General features: G+C 38.6%; 2 protein-coding genes across 8 annotated transcripts; one reads left to right on the top strand and one right to left on the bottom strand.

Moving 5' to 3' along the window:
- Positions 1-605: 605 nt before the first annotated feature.
- On the bottom strand, positions 606-14864 carry aifm1 (apoptosis inducing factor mitochondrion associated 1). Of its 7 annotated transcripts, none has more exons than XM_079247732.1 (22): positions 14631-14864; positions 13199-13329; positions 12789-12894; positions 12436-12462; positions 11520-11666; positions 10626-10700; positions 10425-10493; positions 10184-10261; positions 10005-10091; positions 9492-9613; positions 9262-9392; positions 8618-8708; positions 8241-8325; positions 8086-8162; positions 7733-7841; positions 7500-7607; positions 7325-7413; positions 7103-7243; positions 4792-4934; positions 2584-2708; positions 1155-1342; positions 606-1065 (listed from the first exon to the last, which is right to left on the bottom strand). In XM_079247732.1, exons 1-22 carry the CDS (start codon positions 14716-14718, stop codon positions 994-996), a joined length of 2289 nt encoding a protein of 762 aa, XP_079103858.1. In that variant the 5' UTR covers positions 14719-14864; the 3' UTR covers positions 606-993. The 7 variants fall into 7 exon arrangements, with proteins under 7 accessions (XP_079103858.1, XP_079103859.1, XP_079103860.1 ...); XM_079247733.1 differs by having other exon boundaries at positions 9492-9610; XM_079247734.1 differs by having other exon boundaries at positions 10005-10079.
- A 2633-nt stretch (positions 14865-17497) lies between these two features.
- On the top strand, positions 17498-27967 carry gab3 (GRB2 associated binding protein 3). Its single transcript, XM_079247821.1, has 10 exons — positions 17498-17674; positions 19975-20284; positions 22138-22294; positions 22389-22822; positions 23495-23541; positions 24400-24646; positions 24953-25043; positions 25478-25562; positions 27096-27215; positions 27442-27967. The coding sequence occupies exons 1-10, from the start codon at positions 17513-17515 to the stop codon at positions 27556-27558; spliced, it is 1770 nt and encodes a 589-aa protein (XP_079103947.1). The 5' UTR covers positions 17498-17512; the 3' UTR covers positions 27559-27967.

Raw genomic sequence — 27967 nt, 5'->3', positions numbered from 1 at the left:
CAGCCATTTACTCATGTAAAATTAATGTCAAAGGATGCAATGGGATGTTGCAGCGGCACGTGTTTGCCTCACACTTGAAAGCCCCTTTCCATACCATGCTCTGGAGACCACTGTGTCAAATGAGATCAAGAACGTGTGAAAATATAAAACATGAGAGTCATCGTAATAACAAGCCCCCCCAACAAAAAGAAAAGAAACATTTCTGCTTGCTTGCTCATTTTTACCCCCGGACAGGGAAAAGTAGGCCAAGCTTCATTTCAGTGTTATTTTGTTGGCGTGAACAATGGAGTTCCTAAAGGACTTCCACATTTTGTAAAATACACTTATCAGGTGCTCCATTTACTCAACCGCTTGTTTCCGTCTAACCCACATGTCTAGTAGCCGAGTTTAGCCATCAGTGTACCCGCACCGTTTTAAGGTAGGGACACCATGAGCTGCACGTTACTATAGTAACTCTTTAGACCTTCACACCCAGACTGAAATGCTCCGGGACAGAAGAACTGAAGCCAAATGAGCTAAACAACCACTGAAACAATCACAGCACAAAATGCAGGTCAACTTATCTGTTTATCACTGCTATTATCTTGAGGCAAAACTGAAAACAATTTGTTCACTCAGATTTAAAAATAGCTTTTATTGCAGCTTTTCTTGGAAGAAGCTGCTCTGATCACACAGAGGGGGGCATTTCAGCCTGGTGGGGGGGGGATACAATCACACAAATGGGGTGAAATGAAGACAAGACGGCAAGTTCTCTTGATGAAATTAAAAAAAACAAACAAACTAAAGAACAAAAAAAAAAAAAGACTAAAACAATAGAAAGCGCAGCAGATACAAATATGAAAATATTTCAGATTCATAATTTAATTTACATTGATCCTCCCTCCCATTTGGTTTCCATGACCAGTTGTTTTGCAATGAAAGTGGCAATCACTGCCAGAGTTCAGTTTTCATATGACGAATAACTCGTTCCCCTGAGCGTGCAGCGCCATCATCTTAATCCTCATGGATGTTAAACAACTTGGCCACTTCATTCAGGTCTGCATGTTCTTCTCCGTCTTTAATTATCTGCAAATAAACAAAATGAAAAAATGAATAGTAGTAACCCAACATATACTTTGGTCCTTGATAAAACAAAGTATAAAGCTAGAACTAACCTTTCTTGCAATGGGCATTCTGTTGAATACGTTCCACAGGATGATGCCAACCACCACTTTGTCTCTTACGTAGAAGATGACTCCTTTGCCATAGTCGTCTTTATGCTCCACAGCAGGAGCAGGCGTTGCAGAGGCCACCGCGCTGGTGGCCGTGTCCTCTGTTTCGCTCTCCGATCGGATTCCAGTCCCTGGAAAACCCATGTTAGGGTAAGAACTGATCATGTTTCTGTTAAGTCAACTGAAACTGGTTTACATGCTTTGAAATTCCAATAAATGACCAAGCTGGTTGATCCAAATCCAAAATAAGTCCAGGACTAATTTAACCTCATTAAAAGATATTAGCATTTTGGTGTAGTTAGTTAATATTAAAAATATGCCCAGCGGTGTACTGCTCCTGCTGTAACTACATGTGCTGATTAAACAGTACAGGTCAAACAGACCCTGTTATTATAAAACTCAGCTCTTTATTTGATCAGAAAGTCCCATTAACACATGTTAAATCTTAATATATGCATTCAATGACAGTAGATGAGCTTTGCTTGCTTTTAAGTACAATAAAAATGTTTTAATTAGATAGTAATATATGACTACATTTACTTTTGCAGTTTAACAGACTTGAAAGTTGCAAAGATAAACTTTGTAGAACAAGGGTGTCTAAAGTCAGTCCTTGAGGTCCTGTAGGTTTTTCATGTATCCCTGTTCCAACACATCTGGCTTCCATTAAATAGATCCAACAGCCAATGAAGATGTGCACAAAGAATCAGGTATGTTGGAGCTGGGATACATGGAAAACCAGCAGGTTTGTGGCCATGGAGGACCAGAGCTGGACACCCCTGTTTTAGATGCACCTTTTCAGACTGTGGAAATACCACCAACATGTTTAATATATTGAACCAAACTCTTACATTTATACATTAAGAATGACATGTAAGCATGTATGACAGTCTGAGTTGACAACCAATCATGTTGCTTACGCTGATGTAAAGTTGTTTGTAATGTTTAAACACGAGTTGCAGACTATCTACTGCTGGCTGACCACTGTGTTATATACTGGCTCTTCAGAGGTCAGCTGTTATGGTCCATGCCCACGCTGCACTTTTCTCAGGAGCAGAGAGGTCGCTGTATTTTACAATAAATGCAAAACGGCAGAACATTTATTGAATGAATGACATTAATTTACTTTATTGTTGTATTAACAGTTCTTCAATGCTTTCCATTAGTGTGTAAATTTGACAGCTCTTGGTCTTCACTGCTGGAAGACGAAGAGCTATTTGTCTCTACGTTTCTCACTTGATAAACAAGACACTGTAATAGTGCAATGTCAATTGAAATAACTAAAATAAATAAATAAATATGGCTATTCAGGACTTTTTTTTTTCTTTATGAGAGAAAATATATCATGATAATAACAAATAGTAAATGTAGTTACCTGACTTCTCAGTAGCAGCTTTGGGTGTGTCCTTGGCAGTGGCTTTGGCAAACACTCCTACTGTTGGTAAGCTGCTGTCAACGATACCAATAGCTTCATAACCAACATCAGGACCCAGGTCACTCCTGTAAGAAAGCAACATCTCAGCTCAGTCATGCCTTTAAGCCGACAGGTAGTAAGTAAACAGACAGGTAGTAAGAGAATCCCAAAAATAGTTTTAAGCAGTTTCATCTTTCAATTACAAGTTAGGAATTGACTGATTTTCAAAGTAACTTCCCAAAACACCCTGAGGAAAAAGACTTGAAGAACATATTTACTATCGTCCTAATAGAGAAATACTGGATTTAACTGTGCAATTTTTAATTTTGTGTTTTTGTTAAAGTGGAACTATTATGTGCATTTCAGGCTAGTTTATTTTTATTTCTGAGACCAGAAGGGCTGGGATTGATCGAGTTATTGTCACAAATCGCTTTATTTACTTCAGACCGACCCTCTCCGTAGGCTGTCAGATCAGCCTGTGGGCAAAACGAGTGGATTGAGACTCTTCCGCATTAAGCCCCGCCTCCCACCACTGCACTACATCGGGAGCACACCTGCTTTCGCCGTCATTGTAACGTCTCATAAACAGAAGGATTAGGCTAATATGAACTCAATAAAAAAACAAAATACAATGTCAACACATAGCATACAGCCCTGCATGTTGGAACCTGAATCAGACCCTGAAAACGAAGTGGAAAACAGCAACCCACAACAACGAATGCAGCAGGATGTCTCTCTTTGGTAAACTCACCAGCCATCGTTGGAAATAACTTTATCCGACGTTTTCCACCCACCTGATGTATTTGTACATGCCCTAGTTAACCAGTACAAGGTAACCAATCACCGAACCTTATCCCCCGGGACGTCACAAAGATTTCCAAGTAGAAAAAACTCTCTAAAACAACACGTTTTTCGTCGCCATGGAAACCGAACGGCGTGCTGGAACTCAAACTCAAACATAAACATGCGTTTAGGTGATAAAAAACAGTGTAGTTCACGTCTGATGAGGATCCAACACTGTAACACTGTAGAAAGCTCAGAAAACTCAGAATACCATAACAGCACCCCTTTAAGTCACTCCTAATGGTGACGTTAACCAAACTTGCATCTTTCTGAACCGTGTCTGGAAGCTGGAGAACACAGGGAAATAACCCATACATGCACGAGAAGAACATATCTACTCCACACAGAAAAGACCCAGCCATGATTTGAAGCATGGAGCTTCTAGGAAATATGGCCACCATCCACATTACAGTGGAAGCTATTCTGCATCACAGAGGCAGTGGTGGTTCTGTCCCGCTGTTTCTGCATTCATACATTTAGACAAACCAGGATGTGAACACAGCAGGCGTGCCAGTGATAAGATAAGGGCACTTCCCTGTAGGTCTGACTTAATGTGTGGGTCAACGCATCTTAACCCTCACTGCTCCATCAAAATGATAACTGCAAAAAGGTGCTTTAAGTTCCACCATTTACAGAGACAATGTACGTATGAATGGCGCTTTGCGAGACAACTTTAGGCTCCAGATCCCTTCTGTACTGCATAGACCAGAGCAACTCTGGCTTTTGTCTTCCAGGATATGTTTGCTTTTCATTGGACTGCAACTACACAGTGGTATACTGACCCACTTTCTACCCACTTCTCAGTTACATAGAAAATTCCTTCTGGCTTGGTGTTGGCAAAGTCTATGACCTCCTCTGCAGGCAGTAGAAGACATGTGGAGAGTGATGTGGGTCAGTCTAAGGATTTGGCACATAAGGCCAAGTTCTTTCCCTCAAGCCAGGCATGACGTAGAATATGAATATAAATTAATATATGAAAATATATTAAGACATTCTAAGAATGTAGCTGAATGTGGAAACTGTATCATCATCCATTCTTTCTTTTTTTAAACTCTTGCATGTTTCCTGAATTCTAAAAGCATTACTTCTGAGACATTTGTAGAATTGTACATGCTGTCCCATTGCTCGTATCCTATTGGCAAGCAGTGCAATAAACACACAAATTCACATGGTACTGTACTTCCTCAATTACTTGATTTCATTTTCACTTAAAAACTGGTTACTGGACATGGAGCCAAAACCACCATTTGGAAAATATCATTTGGAATTTGTAACCTAATATAACCACATGCTAAGGTAACAAAGAAGAAATAACCAAATGCTTACCAGAACATAGACTGATGCCAGTAGGGTTTGCTGGCTCCAGTCATGTTCTCTCCTGCTAGTCTTCCACTCACAACAGCATGATCGTGGTGCTCCACTCGTCTGCGGCCCAATCTGATGTCATAGAAACAAGCAGCATCTCCTGCCTGATTAAAAACAGAGAGGATGGAGGTTAAACAGTGCTAACTGGAAAATGTAACCTTTATTCCATGCAAAAAAAGCAAATTTGTGTTTTATTCAAACAATAAACCTCAATTAACTAATAAAAGCTGAAAGTCAGGGCTGCACTGGATCTGCATTGTACACTCTTTCAAGTTGTCGTCATCATCAGGCACACCAAGAAAACTAGTGACCTGGAAATACATTGTATTGAGAGAGCAACTGTTAAAAAAAGCCACTGATGAGCAGGAAGCAGGTATTTGAAGCTGCTGGTGTCTGTGGATTTCCAAGAACTTCTACATACAGGATGGTTGGGAAGCTTGTAATTTTGCATACAGCTTTGGTCAACCACCCCTGACCAAAGCTCACAAAGAGAAATGTTTGCAGTAGACTCAGAAACACATGAATACTCGTTTTCAAATGGTTTTATTCACTGATGAAGGCTATACAGGATGGTCCAGATAGATGGAGTTCTGGATGGTCACCTTAAAGCTGGAAAATCAGTAAAGTGGTAGTGCAGCAAGTTGGAATAATAGGGAAGAAGATGGTTGGCTCCTTTAGCCTCTTCTGCAAAAAACATCCCCTGTACAGAGGGACACCACATACATGCAGTACAGAAAATCTTTGCACAGCCAAGGAAGCACAGAGCTTAATGTGTAGTATACCAAAAGTAAAGGGAGAAACTCAGCTAAGTACCAAGCATGCCTTCCAAACAAAACACAATTAAAACTCAAAGCAATTATATGGACATGTAACATCAACGCAAGAACAGAACTGTCCATTTCAAACAGACCCTACAAACTGTATGTCATATGAGAGCAGATTCTGCTGATTACAAAAATGTCTATCTCCAATTTGTTACATAAGTTAATAGCTAAAGAGCAGCAAAAAGAAATATTTCTTTGATTTTTTTTAAGTCATATTTTTCCACCTGAGAAAAAAAAAACCCTTCCTTTTATGTTTTCTTACAGCTTTGCCTTTGTTTGAAATGAATCGTGGAGGTCCTGGTAGTTTACATAAGGAAGAAGGTGGTTTTATTTATTCTGAGCATGTCATTTCAGAAGGGAGAAAGAAAAAAATGGGCCTCAGGAAGAAGAGGTTTAGCTGCCTGAGGTGATCCCCTTCTGATAAAAATAGCATTGAATATTTGCCTCCTTTGGGTTTTAAAGCAGGGATGTCCAGCTCCGGGCTTCGGGGGACTCAATCCTGCAGGTTTTCCATGTATCCCTGTTCCAACACACCTGACTCAAACTAATCACTCGCTGTACAGAACTTCATTGGCTGTTGGATCCATTTCCCAGAAGTCAGGTGTGTTGAAAGAGGGAAACATGGAAAACCTGCAGGACTGCGGCCTTGCAGACCGACTGTGGGCACCCTTGGTGTAAAGGAAGAAAAAGTCATGACGTGATCACCATCATCCTCTGATTTCAACCCGACTGAACCTGTGGAGCATCCATGAAAGGAAGATCTTTGAGGCTGGCAAGTCGGAGACCTGCTAACAGGAACTTTGGGAGGACATTTTGATCTCATCAAATTAGATCCAGACAGAAACTATTTTCAAGCTTGATGGAAAAGAGAGAGATGTGACGATAATACCAAATAAGTGGTTTTATGTTAACGTGGAACTGGATCTGTGAAAATGTTTATTTGTTTTTAGAAACATTACCTTCTACATGATGCAATAAATATTAAAGGTGTACATTCGTTTCTTTACAAACTATTAAACATTTTGACACTGTTATGCAGAATAATTTGGAAAACTGTATTTTATGTGATTGGCGATCGTTTGTGTTTACTATTGTTTAGTAAAGATTTTCATGCAACCCAATATAATTTTTAATCATTTATTTTATTATTAACAGTCATTCTCAACTTGGGAGAAATCAGCAGCATACGCATAATAACCAGGAATGTGTTGCAGCATCTTAGAACCATTACTTAATTTACTCCTAAGATGCAGCTGTAATTAATGAATGAATTGATAATCATAACAAGCAACACTTTGTATGCAGCTCACCTTGACCTCCTTTGTAAACTATAATTAAGTCAACTTATTCTTAACGTCATAAACATTTATATTTGATATCAACTGATTTAAAAACTCTGACCAACTTTGATAAAAAGTTGTGCTGCTGCTGCATATGGTTTAACTTACCACCCAAATATTGGACCTCGCTTGCAGCTCTGCGTTGACTCGATATCCACCGAAGTCAGAGTCCACCTCCAGACCTGCAGACTTAGCAAGGTCTACATTTGGTTCCAGGCCAACGGCTGCCACAATGTGATCTGTTTTCACCTGCAACATGAAGTACAAGATAAGCAGCAAGCATCTCTCATGTCCTTGTTTCAGCTAAATTTAGCAGAAATGTGAACCCACCAATCGACCATCCTTCAGATGGATTTCTAACTTATCGTCTTTGTATTTCACAGATTTCACCAGTGCTTCTGAGATGACTTTCACGCCCTCTAAGAGAATAAACAAAGAAACAATTACATACAACAGAGAAATACTTTTTTTGTGACCATCAACCAGGTTTTACAAAAAGTCGAACCTCTCTTGACTTTTTCTGTTGTCCAGTTGCTCAGATACTCAGGCAGCACTTTCCCCATGTTGCCCTTCTCAGGAAACATCTGGATCACCTCCAATCCAGACTCAGTTGCTAGAAGCAAAAAAAAAACAAAAAACAGGGAAGTGGATGAGTGACAACCAAGCAACAAGTTCACTCTTACAAATAACCAGATAATTATTATTCTGATCATTTGTCAGCACAACATGCAGACTTACATCTTCTGCCCAGGGCACAGGCCAGCTCGCTGCCCAGGAAGCCGCCTCCAATGATTGTGATGGAGTTAATGTTTCTGGAGACCTTTTCCAGAGATTTGAAGTCCTCGATCTATTATAAAAAAAAAAGTATTTTTCAATGCTTTTAGATCAAATTTAAGTTTTTAATTAAGCTTAATCATTTTATCAGAGGAATTTTGCATCTCCTGGAGATTGTGACAATACTTAAATTCACTGAATGGTGACTAACATTCCCAAATAACATCATGACATCCTCCAACTATACCCGAAAATAGTCAAAACATTCACGTCCAAACTGAAGCACAGCTGCCTCCCTCTTGTGGCTAAATACTGACCTTGCGGAACAAAGTTGTCCTCTTCATCACTTCCTCTCCCGCTCTTTCAACGACCTGTAGATTTCTTGGAATGCCGCCTGAAAGCAAAAGTCCAAATTAAATCCCATCCACACAAAGCCGCCCACTGAAAAATGAAAATGAATGAAGCTCCTTACCTGTCGCAATCAAACACTTATCATATGAAATCTCAGTATTGTCATCTAGTTTTACTTTGTTTCCCCTCACATCCATATGAACCACCTGAAACACAAAAGTCTGTTTTATAAACAAGTTTATGACATACACATGCGCAAGAGCTTAGATTTAGAAAAAGCATCATTCATCACCCATACTATTAATTACATCATCCTCTTAAGTTATATTACAGCTTTACTACAAACAAACAAAGAGAACTACAGGCAGTCAGGAGGCTCAACTGGTTACAGAAGGCTGGGAGGACTTCTAAAAATAAAACCAGGACAAACCAGTTCATTAAGCTGCATGTTGTACCCCTCCCTGCTTGAACAAAAAAGTCTTAAAACATTAAACCAACCTTTTTACTTGTTAGAACAGCCACTCCTCCATTTTCTGCACTATCAAACTCTTCTGGCTTAACGTAGAATGATGGTGGCTGGAAATAGATACTGTCAAGAAGACATACGTGGCATTAATATCATTAAAAGTTGTTACATCTCACAAACTAAAACAATTAGAAATTATTTAAAGCAGTTTCTTTTTACATTAAAACAACATCATGTTGTTAAAATGCAACTGAGCACGTGCTTAATTTTAAAACTCCACAGATGGAAGTGATAATGGTTACATCCGTCTCGTATACTCTCCGATAACAGCTAAACTCACAAAGAGTTGTTCAACTCAAAGGGGATGATTTCAAAAGGAAAAATTATCTGTATTATTAAGATTTCATCAAATTGAACAGAACAGTCTGACACCTGTAAATACAGATAACAGAAAGAGTGAAGATGAATTTATTCATTTTATTTATTTTTTCATTTTATTCACATTTCAAATTGCAAGCTTATCTTTATCCCGATAAGTGTGACTAAAATATGTATATTCAATTTTCTAATTTAAATCAATGGCTTATCAATGTTTAGTTTATTTTTTATCCGAACGTAACATCCATAACGCTGGAATTGCCCATGCTAAAATCCCAGAAGAACCTTTACAACACACCTTCTTTCTTTTCCATTCCACTGTTTGAAACGCAGCGTTTCCGTCACGCTGGGATCATCAGAGAACCACAGCTCTTTAGAAAGAGGCGGCCTCATATAAGGAAGGTCTGGCTCGTCAGTCACAATCAGTACCTGACAGCAAAAATATAGATGCATTCAAAAAATCTCTGAAACAAACCAAAGTGAGGTTAATAAGCTGCATTCAGTGTGAAGAAAAAAAACGCAACTGACCGTGGCACCAGGATCTCGGGCTCTAATAGACCGTGCTGCAGCGAAAGAGGCAGTCCCTCCCCCAATAAGGAGGTAGGGGGCATGTGATGGCACCTTGGCAGAGGCAGGTGTGGAGTCTGCTGCTGCAGTTTATGAGAGATCAGCAAGCAAGGGCAGAAGATGATGGGAAACAGAAGAAAGAGCAAGAGCAAAAAACACAAAAGAAGAAACAATCAATTCATGATCTCGTCTCATGGCTAACATGAACACACCCATTCACAGTAAACGGACCTGCTAGACAAAAGAATTAAAATCACACCAGTGAGCTTAACCTTTATCATTATAAGTTATGCTTGAAAAAGACATGAGCAGGTCTGCAGAAGAGCTGTAATAAGAAAAAATGTAAACCATGGAAATAAGAAAGAAGGTGGTTTGAGATTAACGTTAAAAAAAAAAAAAAAGGGGGGGAGTTAAAAGTATGGTGTCATGTCTGCCCACTTCCCCTGCCCAACCGAAGCTGGACTAAGGTCTTACCACTCTCGGCTACAACTTCAGGCTGAGGCTCGGGCGGCTCTGCTGCAGGAGGTCCTGCTGCTGCTGCTGCAGGTTCTGTTAGTATAGCTGCATCATTAACCAGTGAAAGTAAGGAAAAAATAACCTTCAAATGAGGATTATGTTTATCATTGCTTCCATGCACAAGTCTGAGTCCTTACCACTCTCCTCAACTGCTGTTGGGGCTGGCTCTTGTTCTGAAAGCTCTGCTGGGGGTGGCTCAGAGGGGGGTGATGGTTCTGGTAGTACAGTGGTAATCTTAGATATGAACCTCTAACTTTTTTTTTTACAAAAAAAAAATACAGCTGTAGTCTGTGTCTATGTCAGACTTTGATATAAATATGGAAAACTGCAAGCATAATTTGAAAGAAAAAAAAAAAGTAATTTCTGCACAAGTCTTACCGTCTTCAACTACAAGTGCAGCAGCTGGTGCTGCTGCTTCTACTGGTGATTCTACCACAGGCTCATCTGCTGCAAAGTATAATTCATCAAACTATAAATCTCTTATAAAAGGGTTAAGATAACCAGGATCCATGCTTTTCCAAGGGAAATATTCTGGAGAGCATTCACACTACTAATAACACCTGGAAGTATAACTCTTACCCTCCTCAATTACAGGTACAGCAGCTGGTGATGCTGCTGCCTCTTCAGTCGATGCTTCGACCAAAGGCTCATCTGCTGCTGACGCAATTTAAAGTATTAGTTTCTAAGTTTAAGTCTAAAATGAAAAGGTGAAGATGACCTAGATCCATGCTTTTCCCAAGGAAAGATATTAAGACAATGACAACTGGAAGCTGCCAAATTCCAGAGATATTCTCTCTGGACAAAATATCAGCCAACAGAGAGCAGATATTTGAATGACATGCTTACATACTCTATGCAGCAGCCAGTTGTAAAGATTACCACATAGACTAAAAACAGGTCAGTGCTCAACAAAGACTGTGTTACACAAAGTATAAGAGTCAGAAAGTAACAGACAGAATTGAGCTCATCTTGTTAAACAAATATGACAGCGCAGAGCCAACATACTTGGAATAATAACATTATTTTCAACTAAGAGACCCACAAAAAACACAGATGTGTCCACTTAAGTTTCCAAATGCTGCTGTAAAAAATGTTAAGTCAGTTTTTTAGTGTTAGGACAGAAAAATTAAGGCATGCGTCACAAAGGCAATGACACAGTTCATGCAGTAACTATCTGCTTAATCTAGATAACATTCACACAGGTAAGACAAGTTTAGACACATCCGGGATAAAATATGTTCTCAGCACAAAACTGTGTTTCCAGCCTGCTCCCCTTTATTTTATTTTGAAATACCCGACTTAACCAGATGGTGTCACCATTTAAAACACATCTATCTGCAACATACTTATAAATACAATCACTTATTCCATGTTTGCTATTTTTGGCTCAAATGCATATTGTATACCGGAGGCAGACTTAAACATGCATGGGTAAATGAAGAAATAAAAAATTAAAAACAGAATTCAGACAACCTGGGGGCGGCTCCGTTGTTTGACTGGAGGCTGCTACTTCAGCATCATGAGCCACAGCTTCAACATCAGCACCTGGTGCTGCAACCTCAGCCGGTGGGCTCGGCTCTTCGGGTGAAGGCGCTGCTTCGGGCTCTGGTTCAGGAACAGCTGAAAGAAAAGTGACCACAAATCTAAAACTACAAGTCTATGAAATTCTCAGCTGATTCTCAAAGTAAGAAGTCTATAATCAACAGTATGAAGCAACTGGCGCTTGTGTTAATGGTTACTCAGTGAATTTTGACTAATACATTACTAATTAAAGTAAAGTTTTAAAGGTACACCACAGAACTTTTGCCATTTTCCCTCCACATGCCCCCTATTGATTCAGCATCCATCCTGCATCCTACCTGACCTGTCAGCTGTCTCCAGCCAGCAAAAAACTATCTTATGAGAACTCTTGTTTTGTCACTTTCTCTCTTCTAATTTTCTTGTTGTGTCTTCAAAACAGTCAGTGTGTTTTCTCGTGTGAAGCAAAACTCTGCTGCAACGTCACACAGCGTCCCGGATGAAAAGGTTGTATATTGCTGAGCAGCAGCAGCTCCAGAAATACACATGATAGATGTGTCATCAAACAAGTCCGGAACGCCGAGTTTTAAGGTCAGAAAGTTGCATAATGTGTCTTTGAAGCTTGATTGTTTTGAATTTTAAAAATCTGCAGTTTGCATGGAAATAAAGAGGAAGCTGAACTACACGCTGCAGAATCAGCTGATCCAGTCAGACCAAATAACCTTAAACTAAGGTTTGACACAAAACCTTCAGTCAAAGCTGAAGTGAAACTGTGATTTATATCATGGGCTCATCATTTTGCAACTGTATTATTGTGGAGTCTTACTGCTTCTTATAAACAACTCTGCGACATAGCAAAGAAACTACTCACCCTCCTCAGGCTCACTGGCTTCTACAGCTGAAACACAAAAATAAAATGAAAATGTGAATTTCTTTCCAACGGGTCAAAAATAGCAGGTAAGGCTCATGTGTCAATATCAATGCACCATGTATTATGCAACAAAAGCAACAAACACCAGCATGCACACTTGCTGAACTCACTCAGTGGTTGCATATAGTATGTTCAAGAGATTTCACTAGAGCGGGCTGAGTGGGAAATCTATTTATTTTTTTTTTGTTACAGGCTTTTGTGTTCTCACATGTTACCACTTCCCAACATCTCTAGAACAGTTAAAGACTCCAGTGCAAGTGTGAAAACAACTTCAGTTTGGAAAACCAGCTCACCAGGGGCCTTAGGTTGGACATCTGTTGTAGCTTTAGATGGTCTGGATTCAATTTCTGCAATACGCTTCTCATATCTTTTCTGGTCTCCCTTCACCGTGATGATAGCCTGAGAAATTTAAAAGCACAACATTTCAATAGGTCACTTCCAGTTAGTGTGAATGTCCAAATCTGCCAGTCAAATTCAGCACTGACTATCAGATGTAACAACAAACAGGCACAGAGCTGCTGGATTAAACCTGATAAATTCTATACAATGTAAACCAAACATTTAGATTTTTATCCATCATCTTCAATGTATACATACATAAATAAGGCCAAAATAAATAGTACTGATAAAAAAATAAAAAAAAATAAATTAAAAAAAATAAAAAAAATCAATAGACACTTGTTATGAAATTGTGTTTACTCACATATGTTAAGCCACCAATGCCAGCTAATCCAACCAGGAGGGCATACTTTAAGTTGTCCCCACCTCCCCCCGCCGGTCCAGAGGACATGTGAGCCGTAGGCACACTGGTTGGTATTCTGCCATTGTTCAGTCCTGAAATCAACAGGAAAAATTGCTGCATCATTTTAACAATACTTACAAATACAACCAAAGCAGAGATTTGCTTAAAAATTTTAAATAAGTGGTGCATTAGAAAAGGTTACGCATGTTGATTGGATATAATAGGTACAGGTTGACTGTCTATGACTTTTAATGAAATATATATAAAAAAAATTTTTAAAAATTAAAAAAAAACAGTGAGAGAACGATGTTCACAAACAAGCAGAAAAATACAAAGGTGACTGCAACCTTAAATGGGATGAGCAGAAAAACAATAAACTAGTTATTGAAAGCTGTTGAGTCATGACAATTATATATGGGCAGAAGAATCATAGCCATACAGATAGCAGTAAGTACATATCTATCTATCTATCTATATATAGATATATAGATATCTATATATAGATATATAGATATCTATATATCTATATATAGATATCTATATATCTATATATAGATATATAGATATCTATATCTATATATTTATATATCTATATATATCTATATCTATATATCTATATTTCTATATATATCTATATTTCTATATATATCTATATATATCTATATATATATATATATCTATATATATCTATATATATATATATATATATATATATACACACACCTATCTATCAGATAGATAGATTTTTACACACACACACACACACACACACACACATATATATATAATGAATAAGCTGCCAAATAGCTGCGTGAGTTAAATCTGACACTTCTTTTTAACTATTAAGAACAGCACACTGGTGTCATACCCTGAGCCTCATCTGTGCTTGTAAATTAGGTTGATTATAAATAGCACACTACCCACATAATTATCTCTCTCAAGAATAATTTCCCTCTAGTACAAAAACCTGGCTAGTATGCCTTAAAGTCGTTTAGTGCAGGTATTTTTTTCAAAGTCACAGACAGGGGGTTAAGTGATCTCCCTGATAACAGTCGAGCCATGAAAGTATGAAAAATCTTATGGGTCACACAAAGTGGTGCAAGTCAGTAATGACTGCATGCATCACAAATACATAAGCTCCGGTGTTGGTTTCTCATAAGTTTCACGTATTCCTGACAAATACAGAAATTAAATGAACAAGTGACTGAATTGTGAATATTAGCTAATTAGCCAGCAAGCTTTCCAATACAAATACAAAGGTCGGACTAGTTGATGTGAGCTAAGCCAGCTAGACAAAACGCTATCTGGTGTTTTAACATGAAGGGTTATGTTGTCGTGTTTAGTTTCACTAATGTGTGGGTAGTTAGTAGGTAGGGTAAGTTAGTTCACTTACCTGCTCTTCTCACATTCTGCCGGCACACAGTTGATGAGGCTCTAGCAAGTGGTGCAAGCTTCTTCCATACAGTCCTACATTTCAGCATCGTGGCTCAACTCTGCTGCGACAGCTCCCGCTTTACCAGCCGCCTAGTCCGACAGAAAGCTTGTTACAGTTAATCAAGTCCTGCAGTCAGTAACCACTGACAATTAGTAGCACCACACTACACGCCAAGGCCAGAGACAGGTCATACGTTTCAGGGGAGTGATGGGTAATAGCAGAGACACTTTTCAGGTGAAGATTGGTCACTACTGATAGGATAGCGGGTTCACAAGAAAGATGGCGTCTCAGGTGACGTTGGACCCGTTTCAAACGTGAGATTTTGTAAGAATACAGATACCTTGACGATGTTTTGGTTCTTCTTTGTTGTGCTTTATCAGAGTAAAATCTATATTAAGAATACAAATTATTTTAATTTAAAGCGAATGAAGACTCAACCCAGTTTCAGTGCCGTGACGCCAAGTTTGTGTCTGTTTCTATCTCTCATTCGAGGCTCTTTGGTAACTGTCGCAAAGAGTCGTAGAGCAGACTCTTCTTCGTGACGTTTGTGAACATAAAGCGAAGTCTAGTGCGCTGCTGCCCCCTATAGTTTATTACTGAACTTGGCTGCAAGGGATCATTTCTTGCTGTGTTACCGACAGGTAAAAACGGAAAGTGTTGCAGACTTTGCAAGATTTTTTTCCCTCTAAACGTAAACTTATATAATAATAATGATAAGATTAATTTATGATAGTGAATAAATGTGCATAGTATATCTTTATAAATTATGTAAACAAATCTTCACTGCAATTTAACTGAGTCACGATTTAAAACTGCGTCTTGTCGCCGGCTGGTGGTTGATAAAGACACCTGGCAAGAGACGACAATCAATACTGTTGTATAGCATCGATGTGAAACGTAAGACATTGCATCATGAGAACATTTGTAAATGACTTATATTAAAGCACTCATGAGCTTTAAGAGGCAGCGAACATCACCAAAGAATACATTTAAAAAAAAAAAAAAAAAAAAAATGGAGTTCGGAAACAAACAAGAACATAACATGATTCACTCCCACTAAAAGTACATATGAGTAAGATGCTATCTGTGTTTCCATAACATGGAAGATTCCCTCAGACATCTTAGCAACAACTAGGTATGAGTCACTATTTGAGGAAAGCTAACAAGACACCATCTTCTGGTTTACAGAAAAAAATATACAAGATACAAACCAACCTGACTTTTACCTGGGCTGACTTTAAAGATCTTAAAGCCTAATTCCCCAAAAGCAAGTCAGTAAAGATGATAAAACTATAATAATACTTAAAACTAAGTGCAACTTTGATAAATACTGAATGTTTGAGAACCAACTTCAAGACCGATTGCACATTTAGCTATAAAATACAGTATATTCCAGGTTAATGTACTGTCCCTAATTTGTTCTGAGTAAGCCTTGACCTCCTCCGCCACCTAATCTCAAAAACTGAATGTAGATGCAGAGAGGTTACAATCCAGCATGATGTTGTAGGTTTTTATATACAAGCCACATAAATTAAGGGGGACAAGTACACAGGAAGATCAAGAAACATCTTTGACTTAAGTAACACCTGGAAAAGATGTAGAAGGTCTTTGTTGTTCCATCTTACATCAGACTAAGATTTAGAGGGTGCAGACAGGGAATTGCAGATACAATGTCTGAGGTTTCTGCACTGATGAAAGCAGTTTTAAAAATAGCTCAGATGCTGGGCAAAACTATCAAATTCTCTGGGCTGGCCTGCTTTGCATATTTTCTGATGGACCACAGAAATTAAACACAGAAAAGGGACAAATATGGTACAATAATCTTGACTGCAAAACTCAAATATAAGTAACGGATTATTTATGATTAAGTGACTAGACCGTCATTAACCAGGTTAAATTTGGTAAGAGTATCCTGTTTACCCAGCAACAGAAGCAAAATGGGAATTAAAACATAACTATGAAAATAATTATTGGAATAACTACAGGAGTCATTTTCTCTCATACAGTAGTTGAACCCAGACTTACTAAGCTAGAAGCCCTGACACTTAGCATCACATAAATGAGCACAGCGGGAGTCTGTTTAATTCTTTAGGCATTTATGGCAGAGCCAGATATTTGTAAATTGAATCTTGTCACAATTTGAAACTCTCAAGCACTTGCAGATAAATTGCACAGTAGAATATATGTTAAAAATGAAACTCTACAGGATTAAAAATTAAGCTTTACAGCATTAGTACAAACCTTCTCCAGGGAGCCTTACAACATCTACTGGGAGGTTGCCTTTGCAACTTGTGTTTGCAAAATATAGTGTGTTAATTCACTTCTGCAATCTGCTCAATCCAAAAGTTGTTTTTCTTTTTAACTTTAACAAGGGTCACATACTGTTGGGGTTTTAATTAAACCAGTATGTCATACTAAAAACATGTGTGTTAGCTCATGCTAAGCTAAGCTCTTTTCAGTTCATCTTTAGCATGAAATAGAGAAGCAGGTTGATGTGTTGATCAGTAAGAGCTACTTCTTTTTTCTGTAGAGTTTAGAAGCCACATTGCCTGAACCAGCAAAGTGTTCACCATTTTAACAACAGAATTTGTGACGCCTTGTCCTTACATTTCACACGTTATTACATGTTACCGGTAAGTGAGTCTCGAAATATGTCAAACCCTATTATGGGTTGTATTATTCCTCTTAATCGATTCGCCCTCAGGCAATAGCTCTTTCCAGTTTAAAATACATGATTCTCTCTCTGTCTCTCCCCCTCTATGTGTTTCTCTCTGTCAGTGTGATTGGTTTCTTTACTTCCTCCTTTTGGAGTGGCTGAGCTGAATACCAGAACACAGGATATGCTGCACAGTGCTCTCAGTTTCACAGCAGCAGCAGCAACAGCAGCAGCAGCAGCGGCAGCCGTGAGAACGACACGCTCTGCAGTCAAGATGAGTGCTGGGGATGTGGTCTGCACTGGCTGGCTCATTAAATCCCCTCCGGAGAAAAAACTAAAGAGATTTGTGAGTAGGAGCGCATGTTTGACACTTGTCTTTTGTCCTCTGTTAGGAGGTGGAACGCAAGACTGTACTGCTTACCCTTGTGTTAATGTGTGTGGGTCATAATGTGGAATGAGGATTTGGAGACATACTGACTTGCAAATCTCTTTTTTTTCTTTTGAATTGAGCTGAAATTCAGTGATTTTCTTTTGATCTTCTAAATTCGGTAGCTGGGACTTTATAATTATAAGAGGAATGTGTTATAAGCATAACAAGATATGTCTAAATTGCAGATGCTTGGCTATGACTCCTGTAGCAAGTATACACACACAGACACATACATATGTGTATATATATATATATATATATATATATATATATATATATATATATATATATATATATATATATATATATATATATATACATACTTGAACAGCATCCAGCTCTCACTGTTTTGTGGTTGTTGGGGTCATGTGATCATGTCAGGCTGTTTTGTGCATGTGTGTTTGTGCAATGAGTGTGTGTATTGTGAAACATAGGAAGTAATGTCAGTCAGATACTTAAGCGACTGGCAGAAAAAGTCCAGCTTTGTGATGGCTGTTTGCACTTCCTCTCTACAGCTAAAGGAGGTTGGGGGACATTTGTCAACAGCATTGCAAGGAAAGTGTGGGTGGAGGTGTATGTGTGCGTGGGGGTTGCCAAGAGTTAGGGGTTGGGGCTGGAAATAGAAACTTATTCTAGCACGCCATGCAAATCCTGCTGATGATATTTTATTTTCAGCGAGTTTGAAAGACAGACGCAGTTTACCTCATTCAAATGTCAGGTACTGACACATGACAGTATGGAAATGAGATTTATCTCGGTCAAGATAATCTTTGTGTATGATGCCCCGATACTATGAAAGAAAACGTTACCGTATTGGGCCACAAAGCCAAATCCTTTGTGACATAACAGTCACATTTAATAAAAGGGGACAGGACAATACTGAGATCTTAAACAGTGATTAAACGCTGTGTAAACTTACATGTAATATTTCAAACATTGCTTTAATGCCCACGAGGTTGCTCAGAGTAGAATTTGAACCTGGAAACAAGACATTTTGACAAACGAGTGAGTCATCTCTGGAAATGTATAAATGGCCCAGTTAGGACGGTTCAGCTGTCACCTCTGCTGAAGGCATGTTTATAGTTTGACCACAGTTGACTTAGGTCACATGATGGTAGAGGAACACAGTTCATCTTATAAGGATGATCATAAGATGTGGTTGAAAGGTCTGGAAAAACTTTTGGCATATTTTTGAGTCATAAGTTTGGAAGGAATCTAAAAGTCTCAGCTTGTCACTGATGACAATATTCATTTTGTGCTGCATACAAACATGGCCTGAATTGCTCTGGATTTTCTTTTTCCCTCTCTTTTTGTTTCCTGATACAGTGAGTTATAAAGCAAACGCTTATCAGCTTCTGCTTCTCAAAGAGGAATCCACCAGACAACTTATTTTCCCCTCAGCTCAGGCTTCGCATGTTGTGGATCAAGTTGCCATCTGTAGTTACGGTTTCCTCCCAAACCTGTCAGTGTTATTAGTAGTAAGTGTGGCGTGTCTAACCATTTCCTGCTAACGAAACATAAATTACTGACATATGCACGAACAGATTGTGTGCATTAAAAAAGCAAACAGATAAACAAAGAACATAAACCAAACAGAAACATTTTTTTAACCACAAAAACAAGCGAGGCCTCACTCCAGGAATTCACTCAAAGCCACAAAACCAAGTGTGACAGTTTAGCTCCATTAATACTACTTAATAATACTGTTATTCTTTTTAATTATAGCTCATCATGTTAATCAAATAATGACTCCTTGATAACTGGAATGGCATCCTATGTAGCGGGGCTTCAGGCATGACTTATTTTAAGTTGGTAATTAGAGCTGTGAATTCCTTTCAGTGGGCAGCCAGAATTAGGTTTTCAGTAAGCTTGTTGTGCAAAGCAATGCCCAAGAAGTGCATTGACACCTCTTTCGTTGTGTTAGACATTTTCTGCTAAATACAGTGAACTTCCTCTTATTTGCACTTCTGGGAAACTGGAGGCAAAGTTCCGCTTCAAAACCAAACAAAAGCCAAAAAAACCCCAAAAACGACAACAACAACAAAAAAAAAAAACGGCGTATAAATTTGTAAAGTTAACCGATGAGAGGACGGACAATGATAAAATCGTCATGTTTGGTTGCAACTTGAGAATCGGATCACCTGGAATTAGGCTATAAAGTCCATGTTTAAATGTAAGCGTGCCTCTAAGTGAAGCTCTGTCCCTTTCACCTGCAGGCATGGAGGAAACGCTGGTTTGTGCTCCGAAGAGGTCGCATGAGCGGTAATCCGGATGTGCTGGAATACTACCAAAGCAAGAACTCCAAAAAGCCAATTCGCACCATTGATCTGAAGGAGTGCGAGGTGGAGATGCACGACGGGCAACTGCGGATAAAGCGAGACTTCCAAGGAAAGCACCTTTTTGTGGTGAAAACGTCATCGCGCATTTTTTACCTGGTGGCCAAAACAGAGGAAGAGATGAACAGCTGGATCAGCAGCATCAGTCAAATTTGCCAGTTTGCCAATAACAGGAACCTGGAGGAGACAGGTAGATGCAGAAACGGATCTCTTTTTAGGTCGTAAATACACCTCTCTCACCAAAAGCACAAAGATAAAGTGTTTAAAAAGAAAAAAGAAAAAAGTCACCAAATAGGATGTGGTGAAGTGAAAGGCCACATTTATGAATTCAGAACTGTTTGTTTGGTGCGCTGCAGCTTTTGGTAAAAAGATGCAGGCCAGGTTTCCGTTACAAGGTTGTGGTTGAGTTGCTGGAAACGTGTCCAAAGTTTACTGAGAAACAAAGACGGACCTTGCTCACACCTACTTCAGTAATTAGTGAAACCACATTTGGGCTTTGCACCAGAATTTTGTATGTTTATTTTTGCTCGACCTCTTCAGTAAAATCAATCAAATTCAGTTGAATTGTTTACAAGTCATCTTCTCTAAATGTGGACAAGCAGTAGTGCCAGCGTGTCAGCTCTGCTCACATCAGAGAAGATAGAAATTTATAATGTGACCTGGATGTGAATTTATTTAATATCATCATGATTATTATTGGTTGTATTATTCCAGCCTTAAAGTCACCTCAGTGTGCTTGCTACAAAGCTTCCAGTCTGATTAAACTGGATGATAATTTTCCTTGTAACTAACCTCCTAAACTCACCCCAAACTGCATGCTATCAAATTATGGTTAAGAGCATATCTTGACATCATATCTGTGTAGAGAACAAGAACAAGTCCATTTTGCACAAATTTAAACTTTTTTTTCACAGAACTCTGGAAGTGAAAGAACTTCAGATGTAAGCTTGGGTAAAACTGAGTGAAAGGTTTAATCACTGAAAGACAAAACCTCACACTTTATCAGCAGTTTCAAGAATTGTCTGTGTAAAGAAGATGTTTCCAACAGTTAAAAATGTTCTGCACGTTGCTTGTCATGTAGCACAATGTTGCTGCTTTAACAGAGAGGATAGCAGCAGATGTACAGAGAGGCCAACTTTTCAATTCAAAGCAAACTTGTAATATTTTTTTGGACCACTTCCATCTGCTGGAATTAATTTAGATAAACCATTAAGTCATATTTGTATTCAACATTTCAACTACTACTTATAGCAATGCTCTATTAAAACGACGCTTCTTTACGGCTGCATGAAATAAAGCAGAAGTATTTTACATGAGGAGACTTCCAGACATGTCTGTTGGAAGAACGTCATCTGCAGGAGCGAGATAGAGCAACGGCACAGACTGGCTGATATGCTGCTGATGTGCACTCACAAAACGAGACACAAGGTGACAGTTGTTATGTAAAATTATGTTCCCCCTGATAAACACAGATTGTTGCTTTAGTTTATTCAGACTTTTGGCTTTGATTGAAGGCTTTCCGGAGAATGTAGGACAGCAGCAGCAGCAGGTCCTTTCCTCGGATCACAAAAGCTCTGGCAAGACATCTCCTTACAAATTTAGCAAAGAATTTAAAAGGTTGTTCTGTACCCACAAGAGAACACAAACATCTATTAAGGGTAGCAAATGTTTCATGAGAACATGCGAAGTCTTTTGGAGTTTTTTTTTTTCCCCCCCTTCTTTGCAACACATCGGTGCAGCAGGGACGGCCTTGACTCTGAAGGCCTTGAGTGTAATGGAATGAAACAAATTTCTGAACGAGAGCCAAATGGACGAAAAGAGAGACAGAATATATTAACAAATGAGGGAAGAAGGACATGTGTGTCTTTTTTCAGACTCCTACAAGAAAGTGCTTTATGTCTTTAATTTTCCTTGTTCCAGTACTTCTAAAGATGAACATGAATTAGGAGCAGCCTGCAAGTGTTTGTTTAGTTTTTGCTCTCCCATGGTGTTGGCATTTTATAAACCGCATTCTCTGTTTTCCTCTCTGCTTGTGCTCATCAGAGAGCTCAGAAGACGGCATTTCTCTCACCCCCACTTCCAATCAGCCATCCCCCGACGGATCTGACCGAGTGTCTGTGACGAGCCAACCGGATTTGGGTCATCCACACGATTACCTCTTTCTCTCACAGTGTGGAACTGGGAGTGTAGGCACCAGTAGGTATGTACAATCTTGAAGACCTTTTGCGCAAGTTGTACTGATAGCAGCAGTTCATGTTTAACAAATAACCCCCCACCCCTCCCCATTTCTGTAGACACGACAGCTTCTCAACCTCTGACATTTCTCTGGAGCAGAAGTCATCAGACGACGCTGTCGTGAACGTGCACACCGAATCTTCCTCGTCCTCCATCTCTCATGCGAGTCCCAGTCCGTCTTTTTTTCCTAACGGAAGGTTGACCAACCCTCCTTTCAGCGCTCCATGTGCCTTCACGGTTTTACCATCATCCTCTTCTTCTCCACTACTGCATTGTGCCACAAGTGTCTTCCAGTTTGACAAACCCTGTTCCTCCCCATCAGGGGATTTACAAACACCCCCTCCACTACCACCTAAGCCAAATCACCTGTCAGAGCAGCTAAGTGATGGAGGACTGCACACATCGAGGGCAATGAGCGCACCGCATTTCCCAAACAATGCTCCATTATTTCCCCGGAGGACCTCTTTGTCTGGTTTGGACCATTTCAGAATAGGTAAAACTTTCATATATAAACATCCTTGAATTCAATTGAATTTAAATTAAATGAACCCGAAATTATTCATAAAACTGTATGCTTATAATAACCTTCTCGCCCTGAGAAATTTATAACTTTTTACCCACCCTTGGATTTCATTCTCCTTAAAACTATTTAGCAGCTTATTATCTCTCACATTAGCTGATGCTATGACTGAATGCTTTGAAAAATAACAGGAAGTGACCTTTCACCACACAGATAGGTACTGCAAAATCCCTATTTAGGACTGGTAAATATAGACAACATCTTTTGAATAACATATTTCAGAAGTGCATGTAGATATGTCGTAGCAGATTATTACAGTAATCTGATCATTCCCCGATATCTGATTTTAATGGTCATGTAAGCACACTCAGTGTTTTATAAATACACTTATCTGACAATGTCTTTGATTTAAAAAAAAAAAAAAGGTGCTGTCACATGAGTGTCTGTAAATGAATTCAGATCTAATTCAATCATTTTTAATCTAAATCAAATCAAACCAGACTGCTGTAAAAGAGTCCAATCCAGTCAGGAAATCTGGGGTGATGCCCAACCCCACAACCTCACTGCACAGCCCAAGGAGCTGCATCCATCAAAATGAGAATAAAAATGTAGTTTTTCAACCATTTCTTTTCCTTCTTTTTTTAGGTAGCGCTGAAAGATTGATGAGGAACCGAAGGCAAAGTGTTAACTTGGTAAGTCAAGCATCAGCAGCAGAAACAAACATTAAGATGTGTAAGATGAGAAGATAAACTTTACTGTCTTATATGTGTGATGAATAGGTAACTTAAGCAAGTTTTATATGGCTAAATTCAACCCAAACCCTGGCTTTGTCCAAAACTAAAAATCACATTTAAAGTTTATCATTCTTATCAATTAGCATAGTAGCTACGGAGCTTTTTTTTCTTTTTTTTTTTTTTATCTGACTTATCTGCTGTTCCTTCCTGGCAACTAGATTCACAAGAAATTTAGCTAACTTAACAAGTACCTTTTAGCTTCCTGCTTAAATAAAACAAACACAAACATGCACACAGCAAGGAAGTATCAGTGAGTAAATATATAACACATGAACTAATTTCTCAAGAGAAAGAAAGTCCAGCTTTCCACCCACTGATTTCAGTATTTGCTTTAAGCTAACCTTGCTAGTAGCTTGTAAATATACCTTTTTGGGCTGGGCTTCATCTTTTTTATTCTAAATGGGATGATCATTTCCATTAAGAAAATAATAAATGGGGATAAGAAAGCAAGTGATTAATTTAGTCATTTTTATCACAGACTGTGATCAGACTGTTTTTTCGCTAGCACAGGAATAGCTACCTGCAGGCTATAAGGTGTGGACTGGCTTCTGCAACTTCCTCACTAGCTTCATTTAGGAGCCCTATAGGCAATGTTACAGATGTTACAGCTTTAGCCAAAGCTTCATTATTTAATAAGCTAAAACATGAGATCAGAATCATTTGAAAGAGTTAGCAGCTTTAACAAATATTTAATCTATACTGCATGTACACTGTGGTACACCTGTCTGAGTGCATGATGCTTTGTCCATTTTACAGCCCTGTTTAAATGCCACACAAGTTCATAGCTACCAAGACGAGTCATATGTCCCCATGGCCTCTCCTTCCCCCTCTCTTTCAACGGTCGAATGTGATGGTTACATCCCCATGAGCCCCAGGACATTCAGCTTCCTCGGCTCGAACAGCAGTATTGAGTCTTCTTCAAGTTACAGCCCACTGATGTGTCAACCGGGAGATCTCGCACCACCTCCAATTCACCGGCACCTCAAACCGCGCCTGAGGAGAGGTGAGTCAAACCAAGCCTGACCGTCTGCTGCTAAAAGCTGTAAATACAGAAACCCGGAGCTTTAATTTCTTTTCTGGTTGGAGGCCATCAGTTTCTCCCAGACTGGATGTTGCTGCTAAACTGTAAATAGGATATGCATGGCATGTTCATGTAGGTCTGTAATTCACATGTGGAGCAGATTCATGGAACTTGCTATAACAAGATTTATAGAAATATTGTTTTTAATCTTTGCCATGTTTCAGCTGATCTCGCTGTGTTAGGTTACTAAATTACAGTCAATAACTTTAAAGTTTCCTGGATTCACAGCTCGACCACCTCCCCTTGATTTGAGAGGTCTGTCTACAATCACTGAATGTACCACTCATCTTCCTCTGAGCAGAGCAATGACAGAGTCATGGTAAGAGTAATCCTACGCACTTTCATGTACTCTAAATGAATAATGACATAACCACAGTCATTAATTTGTAATTACTGCTCCATCCTTAGTTTTTATAACTGTGCAGAGGTAGAGAAATTCACTCAAGAGATACTTTATTTATGAATATCGTTTATTTTTTTCTAAATATGTACTGTTAAAGCTGTTTCTTTTGGTTGTTGTCCAAACACGGCAGACATCATCAGCTATTTGTATCAACAGAAAATGTGAATTACCAGATTTGGATGCAAGTGATAAATGCATTTGCAATTTCTTATAACAAATCACATTTTAGTGTGAAAATAAATACAACTCATTTTATTTTTGGATACTTTTTTCCAATTTCTGATAGTTGTACTTCAAGCGTGCCTTGTTATCTGGATGTAATTAACTTTCTTTGTGTTTTGTATTTGCAGCTTTTCAGCAAACTATTTACCTCTGGACATAAGACTTGAGAATGCAGACGGTTTGAAAGATGAAGCAGCAAGTTGCTCTACACTGGTAAAATTTAGGTTTACCACATGTATTCAGTCAATATTACCATAAGAGGGAATTGGTTTTGCATCCATCCATACCTATACCAAGTCGACTGCACGGTCATGGGTGGGGGTGGGTGGGAGCCAATCCCAGCAGCCACAAGACAAGAGGAAGGTCATATCCTGAACTGGTAGTTGGTCCATCGCGGGGCCCACGCAAAGAGACAAACCAGAATAATATTCAGACGTTACAAACATCAATTAACTAAACATACATGTCTTTGGGCCGTTGAAGGAAGCCCAACACATGCACAGAGAGAAAATGCAAACGACACACCGAAAACTCCAGTTGAAGTTGAAAAGCGTAACCTTGCTGTGAGGCGACGGTGCTAACCACCACACCCAGTTTTGCAGCCCAGTTTGGTTATGCATTTCTATGTGCTCAATATAATGCCACAGAGAATTTGCAGCTGTAAATGAATGTTTGCAAATTTTAAATAAATTTGCAACTAAATTTGCTTGTTTTTGGAGGAGCAAGTGAGAGTCGAGGCAAGCCTCCTAAAGCAGCAGCGTTGTGCTCAAATCTCAGGCATGCAGCTATGAACACATGCTTGAAAAGGCACTTTTATTTTCTTTACAAATACAAATATAAATATATAGATAGATAGATAGATAGATAGTGTATTTACAACCATGCAAATCATTTTCTGCACATTCACAGAGTTGAATTTTGCAGACAGATGTTAAAAAACATGATTAACAAACACAAACTGCAAAGATTGACTTACAGCTTCAAAATCTTGGATTTGTAATGAAACCACATGTTTCTCTGTAATTATATCACCATGCAAAAACTTAAATCTTTTCTTCTTTGTATTGTTAAAAAAAAAAGCAAATATATCTCACACTGGAAATTACTAGAATTCAATGACCATGTAGCTGGAAAAATGTGCTTCAATCTCAAACATTCAAGATGTTTTTTTGGGGAACTGACTAAGTTTCCATTTTCACCTACTATTTTGCACAGTTGCAGAGATACAACAAATATTTCCACTGAAATTATCATATTTCTTTTAATTCTCTTTTTCAATTTCATTAATTCAACTTTAATTCAGTCCAATTCAATAATATTTTCACAATCAGCAAGAGGAAATGTGATTGTTGCAGTATAAAAATGCAGTCAGAATTGCTGTGGAAGGCCATTGTTTTAAGCTTGAATTACTGCCTAACTGTAGCAAATGTGATGAAACCTCTGTTGTTTGATCACTGTGTTGTGTTGAGGGTGTGAAGAGTTGTGCATTATTTTTAGCAACTTAACACCATCCTTTTACATATAATCAGCTCCCTGGCTCTAGAGTAGCAGCAAACAAAGTCTGGTAATGATGAACAAATACAACTTCTCCTTTATTTAATTAAGCTCTCACAATAAAAGCAAGAAACAGGTTTAGTATATTTTAAGCTAATTATTTATGAGTTTGTAGTTCTAAATATTTATGGTCCTTCTAATCAAGGTTAGTTATGTTTATGCAAAGTCTTAATAGACCACTTTCTCTGACAGGAATCAAGACACTCATTTTGTCTCAACCTTGATGGAGTAGTTCAACCCTGGGCAAGAAGGTCAAACCTTGACTATTTGTCACTGGATTTCAACTCTGCGTCACCCTCCCCTGTACAGAAGGTACGTGTTGCTGGACAACTATTGACACGTATTGACCTATCAGTCAGTTAATGAATTGGAGGGTTATGTAATGTCAGTAAAATGGGAGTTATGTTACCGTTTTTGTTACACATTGCAATAATAAATATGATTATCCAAAATTTGGGACAACTAGAATTTTAAGAGCATTAATGGCAAAACAAATGTTTTATCACTGTTTCCTCCTCTCCTTCTCTATGCCAAACAGAAGCCATTTCTGTCAGATGACTACAGAGTTGACTACGTTCAGGTGGATGAGAAGAAGACTCAGGCTCTTCAAAACACCAAAATGGAGTGGACAGATGTTCGGCAGTCAAAAACATGAATGGAGTATGAATGTTGAAACAATAATGAACATATGGTTTCAAGATGACCCACAAACAATTAAACCAGCAAAGTGGACACTTAGAAGAGGACCAAAAAAAACTACCTAATAGCACTTTGGAAAAACAAGACTGGTGAACTAGTTAGAGGAATCACAAACTTGCACTGTCAAAGTGAACTTACTGTAAAACTGAAGTGTAAATGCATTATTCACTGTGATTTTTCTGTTCACTGAAGCATAAGGTTCAACCAAATTCTGAAAAGTAGATGAAAAATGTGGTAAATATGTGTGTTAAAAATGTTATATAAAACTTGAGTTCCACCATGGGCATAAACTGACTGAAAACATTCCTTAAAACCCATGCAGTATTCTTCAAGTGTTTGGACCAGTTTCTGTTGAACATACAGAT

This window comes from Telmatherina bonti (assembly GCF_933228915.1).
Source record: "Telmatherina bonti genome assembly, chromosome: 10".
NCBI lineage: Eukaryota > Metazoa > Chordata > Actinopteri > Atheriniformes > Telmatherinidae > Telmatherina > Telmatherina bonti.
The sequence above is the reverse complement of the archived record's forward strand: the minus strand, read 5'-3'. Positions and strand labels throughout refer to the sequence as shown.

Coding starts and splice junctions, on each gene's coding strand:
- aifm1 (XM_079247732.1), bottom strand. CDS start 14,718: ATGCTGAAATGTAGGACTGTATGGAAGAAGCTTGCACCACTTGCTAGA. Junction 9,393..9,491: donor CCCGAGATCCTGGTGCCACG/GTCAGTTGCGTT, acceptor TTTTGCTGTCAG/GTACTGATTGTGACTGACGA. Junction 4,935..7,102: donor CGAGGTCCAATATTTGGGTG/GTAAGTTAAACC, acceptor GTTTTTAATCAG/GCAGGAGATGCTGCTTGTTT.
- gab3 (XM_079247821.1), top strand. CDS start 17,513: ATGCTGCACAGTGCTCTCAGTTTCACAGCAGCAGCAGCAACAGCAGCA. Junction 17,675..19,974: donor AGAAAAAACTAAAGAGATTT/GTGAGTAGGAGC, acceptor TTTCACCTGCAG/GCATGGAGGAAACGCTGGTT. Junction 25,563..27,095: donor CAGCAAGTTGCTCTACACTG/GTAAAATTTAGG, acceptor TTTCTCTGACAG/GAATCAAGACACTCATTTTG.